Below are 12165 nucleotides of genomic sequence, written 5' to 3' on the forward strand. Positions count from 1 at the left end.
AAAGATTACAGCTCCATGCTTATTGCATCCCAACCTTGTAGCTTAGTGTCCTCTCTTCATTCCCAAACTGAAAACATCAACACCTGGTTAGAATCGGCTAGAGATTGTATTGCTCCGCACCATTAAAAATAAAAGAACTCATGACGCACAGCGCTGGTTCTCGGACAAGTTGAAGTCCATGAAACTGGCTTTGCGTCAAACTGAGCGCAAGTGGAGACAGGATTACTGCCCTCACAAGCAGCTCTTATTCACTGCTGCACTTAAGGAGTACAAAAAAGCCATCATTAATGCCAAATCCGAATATTTCTCATCAAAAATGTTGGCATCTACTAACAGGTCTAAAGACATCTTTGCTATAGTGGACGAGCTCGTCACACCCGATCGTGTTGCTGTTAAACCCACCCCTTCCCAAACTCTGTGTGACTCACTCAATGATTATTTTATTGAGAAAATTGCTAACATCAAACTTAGCATTCACCATCCCCCTGCGTCTGTGACCTTTCCTGCTCCTAACATAAATCCCTATTATCTGGACTGTTTTCCTCCTATCACGCAAGAAGCCTTTTTTTCCCTACTCAAAAGAGTGAAGTCAGGATCCCCCTCAGACAGTTGTCCTTCTTCCATTCTTCGAGAAGTTTATCTCTCCTGCCCAGCGCCCCCCATGACTCTCCTCAACAATTCCCTCTCTCGGGGCATTGATCTGAATCTGTTCAAATGTGCGGAGGTGGTGCCTATCTTAAAAAAACCTGGTTCCGACTCCTCCATTCTTAGCAATTTCTGCCCCATTTCATTGTTGCCTTTTTTGGCCAAAATTTTGGAGACTCATGTGGCCGACTGTCTTAGCACTTTTATTGAACAGTCATCATACTTGGACCCCCATCAAGCGGGGTTTAGACCCAAACACTCTACGGATACCGTTATTTTGGCAGTTCTTGATGAACTTCGTAGAGGGGCGGACTTGAGTTCCACGCAAGCCCTGATACTTTTAGATCTCTCGGCGGCCTTCGACATGGTGGACCATGCACTTTTGGTCGACCGTGTCGAGAGTGCCGGGATTCGGGGCCCCCCGCTGGATTGGATCTCCTCTTTTCTCTGTGACCGCTTTCAAGCGGTTCGTCTGGCCAGTTTTCTAGCTCAGAAAAAGAGATTGATATGCGGTGTCCCCCAGGGCTCGGCCCTCTCCCCCCTCCTATTTAATTTGTACATTCATCCATTGATCTCGGCCCTCCAAAAACGAGAGGTGACCATCTTCAATTATGCCGACGATCTTCAATTAGTTTTTCATATTGATTCCTCTCCCTCTTCTATCGAAAACTTTCAATCGGTCATGCTATTTATTAGCAATTGGATGAGTGCCAGTCAGCTTAAGTTAAACCCAGACAAAACAGAGCTGATCCTCACAGGGGGCCAGGGAAACCCCTGGCACTCCAATTTCTGGCCTGACGCCCTGGGTCGTCCTCCATCTCGAGCTAAATCAGTCAAGAGTCTGGGAATTGTAATCAGCAGCGATCTTTCGATGAAAGCACAGATTAAAGCGATGGTATCTGCTTGTTTTTTCCATCTTCGAAGAATTCGCAAAATTTCCAGATTTCTGACTCTTGAGTCTCGGACTCAGGCCGTCCTTGCCTTGGTGATGTCGCATATTGACTTTGCCAACTCCCTCTACGCTGGCATTCCCTCTTATCAACTACACCAACTTCAATTGGTACAGAACCAAGCTGCGCGTCTTGTATATAGCCGGCCTAAATTTCACCATGTGAAACCCATTTTGAAGGATCTTCATTGGTTCCCCGTCTTTCAACGTTGCCTTTTCAAATTAGGATGCACCATTTTTAAAACCCTTTGAGATCTTGGTCCGTCTTTTATTAGGTCTAGACTGTCACGCTACACCCCTTCTCGTGTACTACGCTCTTCAAACATGAACCTTTTGACGCCCCGTTCCTTTAAGCGCAAGAAACACAGTGGCCTTTGTTTTTCATTTCTGGCGCCTCAATTCTGGAACACTCTTCCTTCTGATCTTCGCTCATTCTCCTCTTACGCTCAGTTCAGATCCGCTCTTAAAACCTGGCTGTTCATTCAAGCTCATAATTAAAACATTTCTTTTTCTTCTCTATTCTTTCTTCTTTTCAACTGTCTGACTCTGCTTAGCGCCAAGAAACCGTCTGGTGAAAGTGCGCTGAATAAATATCTTTTAACATAACATAGTTAAAATACCATAGAAAATGAAAGGAGTAATCATACTAAAATGACAGTGGATCTAAGCCACCTTCCTTTCTCTAGCAAACCAATAGTATTATTATTAGACTAGTAAAAGGTCTCTAGGCTTGACTGGGGAACCCCATACCGTAAAGATCAGCTCAGTGAGATCACATCACAGGATCAGCTATGCTCTGCTCCTGGGAAAGCTCTTCTTCCGAATGTAATGAAAACATGTAACACTGCAATATTAAAAGCACCCGACTTTCAGGCATTTGCAGCTGCGTGCGTGTTATGGCTAAAATAGTGGGCCGATCAACCTGAACCCAACAACATGCACCGTCTAGCGACCCAGACTGTTTCTTTACACGGTGTACAGACCAAGGTCGCAGCTCACTGTTCTGGATGTGAACAACAGACAGTTCTCATGTGAAGCAAAGTCGAGTAAGCATTTCTCAATTTAATAACATGTGACTACAGTGTCGTTTGCAAAAGCAGCAAAAGCGGCAAGATGGCCATCTAACGCAGTTGTGCTAACTTAGTATTGTACATATATAGATAACGATCTTCACTACAATGCACTCGTCGTCGAGCGAGTCGTCGACACGGTCGTCGATTTCTTGATAGTCGACGTCAAAGGGATACGTGCCGTCGACGAAGACGTAGTCGACGAAAGAAACGCCGACGAGACTGACAAGGTTGGACTTGTCGTCGTCGACGACGAAGTCACACCAATGGCAATCTGTGGAGATTGTCGTTGTTAATGCCATCTGGCTGAGGAAGGCTTTTTGAAAGTGTGCTTCACCCTTGGCGGTGGAGTTAGAGGGTCTGGAGCTGGTTTCTTCGACCCTGGAAGGGGAGAAAACTTTTGCAGGCAAATCTTTAAGCTTTGGCGCCTCTGAAGACTGTTTTTGCGACTTCTTTTGGAGGTTGCTGTATAGAAGGACCAGGAGAAACTTGTCTGGGCCTTTTCTGAGGAGTTTTGGAAGAGGATTTCGATGAAGTTTAACTCCCCTCAGAGGACAAGGAGTCTTCTTTGTCCTTAAGTCTCTGCAGCAAAGTCAAAAGCCTTCCCTCACTGTCTTTTTTAAGTTTTCGTAGAAAAAGTCCGACATACCTTACAATCCTTGGGAGAATGATCAGGATAGAGACAGTAAAGGCAGGTCTTGTGCTGGTCATCGACGTGCAATCTCTTCTTTTTGCAAGTCTTTTTGCAGGGCCTAAAAAGGCCTTTAAGGGTATCCGATATGAAGAGAGTAAAGACTCCACTCAGATAGAGAAATATCTGAAGAAAATACCTTAAATCCAAAGATTTTGAAAGAACCTGAGCAGAGCTCAGAGGAGACTCCCTTAGCATGACGTGCGGTAGAAAATCTGGGGCACTAGAGCTCCTTCCAGGAAGGTTCCAGAGGGTGGTGACGGCTGATTGGTTGCTCTCTAGAGTTTGGTCCTTATTACAAAAGGACCAGGATATGTTACTAATGTAAGGCCTTTGGCCTATTACTCTGTATGTCTAATGGGACATTACTTTATGTACCGGGGACTCCCATCCCGACGACGAGGAATGATTCAGGCATGTGAATCTTTGAAAGATACCCTAATACTGGATAACTGCAAAGTGACGCATCTGCTTAGATGCTTCACTTTGTTAAATAGGGTGCACCAGGAGGCATTTTTTACGCCGCCGATGCTTCACAAAAAGTGACGCAACGGAAGCGCAAAACTGTTGCAAGGCCTCATAAATAAGGTCCTCTGTCCCTTAGTGTCCTTCATCGTATATGAAGATTTTACACTTCTTAATGGAGTGAGCATCAGGAAGGCAGAAGACACACAAACATCATGCAACTAGAACTACTTCCACACACCCACAAGAAAGCCACCAGGCAACCAGTGCAGGGATAGTGAATGAGAAATAAGAGTATGTGTGATAACACTGACTGGACATGGGGAAAAAACAGTTTTTGGTAAACAAAAAGAAGGAAACTTAAGAGCACCTGCTAAGACATTTGGCAAAGCACTGGAAACCACGAAAGCTACTGTGGTTAGTGATCCTTGCTTTTTGAGCAGGAAAAAGCAAACTTGCTGGCTGTACATGGCAAAATGCGAAAGGGCAGTCTCTGGGACAGCAGGGACAGTATTCACCCTGGTAACTGACTTCAAATAAGAAGAGCATCATTTTCCACTACAAGTTAAAACTTTAAAGTGCGTCTTTGTGATTTCAGTCCAGTGTATTTTGCCATCACGGATTTGAACTGCCCTCACTATATACATGAAACAAAAAAAAGAGAATACACGTATTGCCTGCTATAGGCACTTTTTCAAATTTAAAAGATTATAACATTTAAAAAAAATATTAAAGGTTGTGTCCATGGATGGCACAAATGAGGTGGGCGTCCATTTTGTAGAAGTAAACATTTCTCCAGCTACTATGTAATTGGCTTGTCATGTAATTTTCAGAGGAATAGTGAAGTCTGAAAGACCCCAGTAAAACTTCAATACACAACTAACCCTTGAATTTACAAGGGCAGAGGGAATGAGAGAAGAAATTGGGCAATGTATTTGCATTCTCCCAATTGAATGTCACTATCACATCAGGCAAATGTATCCAATATGAGGCTCAATTAAATATCTCTGTATCCTTGGAAAGATGTAGTGCCTCTGTTTTGAAGCTGCACTTGTGTCGCTAATGTCAGACTATAGGACCCAGGGATATTTATAATAATATACGGGAGGACCTTGCGCACCCTCCTGGGTGTTGTGCTTGATCATCGGTTGCCCCGTGCTCACCAAAAAGACCTCTAATGGCGGGCAGGCCCTTGGATGTGTCAAGGGTACTTGAAGGGAAGAGGTAAAGGATCCAGATGGAAATTAAAAATCCCCTAAAGATTATCCTCTTTATTTGATTGGTGGTAAAGAGAAGGTTAAAGGGGGTATTTGTAAGATGCTTTCATGGATCCAACTAGGTTGACATATTGTAGCCCTCCCAGTGGCCCAAGAAGGGTCCAGGGCTTTCCTCAGGACAGGAATCCTACTTTTCCTAGGATGAATTCCTGGCTACATACATACAATTCCAGCATACATACATACAATACCAATGCAAATATTCTGCTGGGGAGTTAAGGTTTGCTTATCAATTAGTATTTATGAGGTCCTCTTTTACAAAACATAGAAAGTAAATTAAAGACATCGAGACAAAAAAATTATAAATGACAAAAAGGGCATGCATACAAACGAAAAGTAGAAGCATTAGTCTCCTGTTTTGAACATGCTGTGCAAACTGTATGTACCATGCAAACGTGTGTGCACTGCAAACAGAATAACTCAGTAGGGTACAATGCAAATTACTATCAAAGGTGAACACTCAAGTGTGTTCAAATATATGCAACTCAGGCCACACATTCCCTTACCATTACTATGGGAATTTCAAACATTATGGAGGAGTCAACGAGGGGAGCCTTGATGTCAGACACTGTAGAAAGAGGTAAAGTAATACCGTAGAACTCAGCAGGATAATATACGCAATATAGATATTGAGCCTTTTATTTCAATCACTTACTTCATCAAAGGACTCACCCTGTTTGCCAGCCTATTCAAGCATCTGTGCTTCGCCCAGTGATAACTGAAGCCAGTTTGCATCAGCTATTTCAATGCACTCAGTGGTGCGGCTGCACGGTGTCCGGGTGACGTCAATGTGCATCCGGGAAGTATAGTCCTTTAGCAGTAACACAGTAGTCTGCACCACGTGTAATTCAGTTCAGCAAAAAAAGAAAATCATGCTGTGTAAGCGAGGGCTGTACTTAATCATGCCAACATGTAGTTACTCAGAGGCACGGCTATGTGGAGCCTGGGTGGTGTCACTTAACGCCTGGCAAGGGCACCTGGGAGTTTTACTCCTTGGTTATCACAATCTAGCTTTTACTGCGTGAAGGGTTCAATATGCTATAGAAACAATCCTGGGTGTAATCTACCCATAAGGGGGCTGTGATTCATCAGGCCCCAGACTGCTTCTTATATTTAACATTTTAATTTAGGTACATAAGCTCATGTATGGAAACAAAGTGGTGTTAAATACCATCCCATCGTGGAGATACCTGTAAGAAGTAGTCTGAGAAGGACATATTGAGGAAGGTCTACAGATAAGAAGGGTGATCATAATGTCCAATTCATACTTTGATATAATCTGATGTCGTCTCCAGGAGCTCTGTCCACTGGAACTCGAAGAAGCAAATGCCTCATAAGGGCTCATTGGCAGTACATATGCCAACCTTGATGTATGGAACCTTTGACTCATGGTATGCCATTCAGCATCTATACTGGATATACACAGCGGATATTATCAGCTCCGGCTATTTCTATTTGGTTTATCTGCAGCCATGGTATAACATGATTCAAACCATGAACGTGTGTTTTCAGACGGTATACCCATCGTTGCTCCTTTTCAAGGAGTGTCTGTGCAATGTTACCATATGGTATTGATGTTATCGTTTTTTAATATTACCCACATGATATCTCTGTCAGAGAGGTTATGCTCCACAAAGTGTTTAATCATGTGTGTGGAGCTCTTCTTACACCTGAAGTTGCTTTGGTGTTCACTTATTCCAATATGGATTTTGCGTGGTCATTCCTATATATTTTAGTGAGCAAGGGCATGCAGTTGTGAAGATAATACTTTCCCTCTACCGTTTGCTAAATGTTTAATGATTCCCAGGCAGTCCTTTCCAATATTTAACTCTTTGTATGCTTTTGTGAGAGATTAGCAGCACATTTTCAACATGGGAAATGACTGAAAACAGATGTTAACCCCATAGGGTATTTGGGCCTTTTGTGCTAGTTCAGGAGGCCTATTATGGGTGTGTACAAATACATCCCTCAGGCTAGTCCCTCTCTTAAATGGGAGGCGTGGAAGAGGCCAATCATTTCCACCTTTACAGAGAATGTTCCAATTCTTGGTAATGATTTTTTTCACTGTATTGGAAATGGGAGTGAATGTTATCACACACATAAGTCTCCAGTATGGCCTCCCTGGTATTATTCCATGCACAGTACCTAGCTCGTTTTAGGTAACTTGCAAGCTGTAAGTTTGTCAGTCAGTCTATCTGCCTGTTCATTAAATGTATGAGTATCTATACAGTTGCATCTGATGCGTAAAAATTGTCCAAAAGGAAGATTCTATGGGATGATGTCTGTCGTTTTTTATACTTGTGTCATAAACTGGTGTTCTCTAATTTCAATGTCTAAATCTAGAACAGTGATAGTTTCCCTGCTGATGGTATGGGTGAATTTCAAGAAGGGGTCTCTGGTATTTATCCAGCTGGTAAAACTCTGGGCCGACTCCATATCACCTCACCAGATTATAAACAAATCATCAATGCATCTGCGCCAAACAAGGAGGTTGGACCTGTAGGGGTTATCAGAGATGTAAATACATGTACATCAATTTGTGTGTAGCAGGCCAGACTCGGGGCAAATGTACAGCCCATCAAGGTCCTGTGCACCTGGTGATATGGTACCCCATCATACTCAAAGAACTGGTCTGTAAGGGCTATCCTGGCACATTCTAAAACATAATGGGTGGGAGTGGGAGTTTATCTCGGTGTTCCTCAGAATAGTTTCAATAACCAGTAGCGTTTGCTCCTGAGAAATACTGGTAATACAATCCTCTATGTCCATCATGATTAGGATATCAGTGTTGGAATCAATGCTAAGGTGCTTCTAAAGACAAAGGATGTATTTGGTGTCCTGAAGAAATGATGGCATTTCCCTTATCAAGGACCTGAAGAACCAATCACAGAATTGAGACAGTGGTTCTAACATAGAATTAATACCAGATACTATTGGTCTCCCGGGAGGTGTCAGTTTGTTTTTTGTGTATTTTGAGAAGGATGTAGAATTGAGCTACTATGGATGGGTTCTTTGGCTACAAGAAATTCAGCTTCTTCAGTAATCAATCTCATAGCCTGAGCTTCTTCCACCTTTATGGTGGCCCTTTAAAGGGGCTGGGATCTTCCTTGGCAATTATGTCACTGTTCCTGCCAGAGAGGAGCTGCTAACACCCTTTGTCATACATTTTGTCTGAAATAACTACAATTGTTCCCCCTTCATCCGCCGGTTTGATCACCACATTAGGATTATTCTCAAGGGCCTTGATAGCTACTTTCTCTTGGTTTGGCCGATTGTGGAAGCAATCTTTATTGAGGGTCTCAATACCTGTAATTTCCCTGATAACTGCTAGTTTAGTTTAAATGTTTGCACTGCTACTGGGGTAGCCAGTGTATTTGGTTGGAAAAGGGACTTACTTGTAAGCCCGGTATTTTTCGGAATAGTCTTGAGAATAGTCTGGCATTCTAGGGTGTTCCGAAAAAAGGTCTTAAGCCTAATCTTTCTAAAGAATAGGGCCAATTTGCATCTAAGACTGAATCTGTCATATGGTGTCAGGACAAATCCTAACCCCTTCTTCAAGACTAAGGGCTATTGGGCTAAAACTTACAACTACGTTGCAACTCTGCTCGGCCCTGCATTGGTTGTGGTCTCTGCCCTTGCTCCTGGTCACAATCTGGGGTTCCTCTGTCCACTGAACCTTAGTACCCTCTTTTTTGTTTTCCCCTGCCCCTTTCTAAAAACAGAGGTCTTGTGTGTAGGGTGGCAAAACTTTGGTGGAAGTGTGGGTAGGGGTAAGGCCAGAAACCTAATGCCTATCGTGGGTGTGAGGGGGCCCAAAGGTTGCAAATATTGTCGGTACGGACTATTTCTTCATCCCCACTACTGCTGCTTCCATCAGAACTAAAAGGTCGATCAAATGGTGTATGCCGTCTTTGTATAATATTTTTTATTTTGTTGTTGAGTGGAGTTACTCTGTGGTGCAATAGTCATCGGTCATGTATGGAAAGGTAGTGGCTGGGCTGAACTACTTTATAATTTAGTAATTTATCTTCAACTGGATTAAAAATTCCCGATTGTGTCATTTTTTTGATTTCATCAAGTCTCTGAGTATGTTGATATTTGGATTATTGATTTGAGATTATTTTCACTGGTCTGAGCTGAAATTCTCTTTGCCATGTTAATATGTCTTCTGTGTTTTCAGGCGATATAGGACTATTCGTTTCTGATAGTCACATTGTCCAGGAAAATGCAAGGCTTATGTGTCACTATAATGCCCTTTGGAACAGCTTTCGCTCGTAGGTACTCGGTCATAAAGGCGTCCTGAAGTGCCATTTTTAGTCGATTCTTTTTAAGTTGCGTCAATGGTTCCCAATCACCTGCCAGGGCCAAAGATTGTCACATTTATATCACCTAGGATTGAGGGGGCAGTCAAGATTTATATGATCTTGTCTTTGTGTAATGCTGGTTAATTTTGTTCAGACATGTCGAGAGAGTGAAGTGAGAAGCCCTTTAATCTATGCTATAGAGTATGGAGAAAAAAATTAATCAGACCCAAGGTAGTTGCCAATTTCTGTTTTATTCCTTGGTCTACAAACCATTTACAGTACAAAACATTGTGTGATTTTTGCGTAAACTAAAAGAAAACATTTGATTTGAATCCTGTCGCTGTTCTGTGTCGCTTTAGATACCCGTATATAGGTCTACTGAATCATGTCCTTATATAGGCACAATTCGACTTTTCCTTATTTAGGCATAATATTCCAGTCCTTATTTAAGACATTGGCCATGCAGATCCAAATACAGGCATGGTCACCTACATCCGTCCATCCCACGTCACAACGAGTTCTTAGAAACCATACCCGTAAGCAGCTGGGATTGATTTCTCCAAGAACTCATCTATTATGCATGAACTACTATTCCTGAGGGGTTCATTCATGTCTTCCTCTGCCCGACTTTACATCAATGCTAGCATTCCTAGACACCTTCCAGGTATAAATATACCTTCACTTGCCCAAGCAATTCATGGCACGGCACAGCTTGGCTATACGGCTGGCCACGGCAAGTCCTGAAGGAGTTAAGAGTACCCGCCTGACACACTGAACAGACACGGTCTTCCCTGCACGCAGAGATTCCAGCTTCCAGTGTTCCAACTCTCCTTGTGGGGTGTTAGAGTTCGAGATCTGGAAAGAGATTCCCACCTCTCTCATTCCAAGGTATGGAGCGGACTAGAACCTAAGGAAATTCTTGGCATCTCATAAAATACTAACTTAAGCTCAGACCAACTATAGCTTAAATCAGCACCTACTTCCAACCTTGCACTATAGTCAAGTTAGGTACACTGGGGTAGAATTATTTAGAAGCACCAGATGAGTATCCACTTTTAGCCTGTGTATTGATGTGTATGTATATAGATATAGGTCATAGCTAAAAGACAATGCTGTTGCATTTTACTTCTTCTTACTGCTGACGTTGTGCATATTATATCTTGCTTACTGTCTAATGATCGTGACAGCTCATATCTCTTACACAAGGACTAAGACTTTTCAATAAATCCTTTTATTTTGAAAAGGCCCTTCTTCCTATTTTCTGTGTAACTGAAGAAACTAAGCATGCACGATTGACTGAGTGAAACTGTTATGTATTGTTTCCACGATTCTGAGACACATTCCGATTCTGAAAGGAAACAAAGTTGTCATGTTTATGCGGTTGTCAGAAACTAATCCCTTCTTGTTCATTCGAGAAGTTTCTAGTGACCTCTGAGTTAGCTGTAATTAAGTTTAATATACTCGATAGGAGCATACTGACCTCAGTCCTATGTACAGAACTATAGTGTATATTATTCCAATGTGCAGAGCCTATAAGGGAAATAGGAACTACACTACATCGCAACTAGCACACTTTGGAAACAGAGCGAATCAATGCATCCATTGATCTAATAAGGTATTACACAGACAGACAAGGCATAACATTTCTGAGATCATGTCAATAGTTCATATTTTATTTGCAGCTGGATGAGCCACAGGCACACATATCACTTGCATACTGTCATAAAATCCACAAAACTTTAAATGCACTTGTGTGCAGGAACTGGGGTTTGAGGGACATGAAAATGAGACATGTGTACAATGGCAGTTATATATTTCTTCACAATATAAACCAAAGAACAATTTAGGATTATGGGTCACCGTATGTGACTAGCTACAAATGGTGTTTAAAAGTCATGCATAGCGTTTTGTGGTCTCGGTCATAGTGATAATAATAGGTACTATAGAAAATGTATTCAGGGAACACCAAAAGGTTGTTTCACCACTTTCCCACTTTTTTTTCACTAACAAATTGACCATGGGGCCCCTCAGCATCATTGGGTAAGAGTGCTAGATAAACCGGCGTTTCAGCTCCCTGGTCTGGAGTTTTGGGGGCCTTGTCACCTGCCATGTCTGTCTTGACCCACCCAGGACAGCAGGCATTAAGGAGTATTCCATCTGCTCCCCTTTCTTTAGTCAGCTTCCTAGCTTGAATCATGGATAGGACTGTTACTCCAATTTTTGACACCCCATACGCTGTGTTGGGCCAGCCCTCCTTGCTGTGATTTTCATTCTTGGTGTCTTCAACAAACTTTTCCATGAGTGCTACCAGCTCGTCTTCTGTGATGGACTCACTGCGAAACTTCTCTTGGAGATCTTTGCTGCATTTGGCCAAAGCATGCTGACTAGACATGCTGGACACATTTACAACTCTTCCTGTATGAAGAAAAAAAAAAATCTTTAAAATTATAGGAAGTTCAAATTATTGCAGGAAACACATTTACTAAAATACCTTGCTAAATAAACTAGTGTAATAAGTTCTAGTTGTTCACAAAAAGTATGGAGTTGAAGAATGTAAATGAATATGAAATTAGGCATATGCTATTATAAAAAAAGAAAATCTGAATTGTGGTTAAATGTATTTTCTTAACAGCAAATTGGTCCCAGTTATGTCAATTGTGTTTCTTCCAATTCCTCTCGTGTGCATTCCACCATTCCTATTCTGCACCTTGCTCGCTCACCAAAATGCCGTATCTGTTGCCTGTCAGGTTGACCCTCGGCTTCC

At 42.3% G+C, this 12165-nt stretch overlaps 1 protein-coding gene across 1 annotated transcript in view; it reads right to left on the minus strand.

Annotated features, from left to right (window-relative positions):
* Positions 1 to 11053: 11053 nt before the first annotated feature.
* Positions 11054 to 12165, minus strand: part of LOC146801811 (carbonyl reductase [NADPH] 1-like) — a 41771-nt gene continuing 40659 nt past the window's right edge. Inside the window, exon 4 of the mRNA XM_085621297.1 lies at positions 11054 to 11816. Within this exon, the coding sequence (XP_085477423.1) occupies positions 11380 to 11816 (437 nt within the window). The 3' untranslated portion in view covers positions 11054 to 11379. The remainder of the gene's footprint in view (positions 11817 to 12165) is intronic.

Source organism: Triturus cristatus, chromosome 8 (assembly GCF_964204655.1).
Source record: "Triturus cristatus chromosome 8, aTriCri1.1, whole genome shotgun sequence".
NCBI classification, from domain to species: domain Eukaryota; kingdom Metazoa; phylum Chordata; class Amphibia; order Caudata; family Salamandridae; genus Triturus; species Triturus cristatus.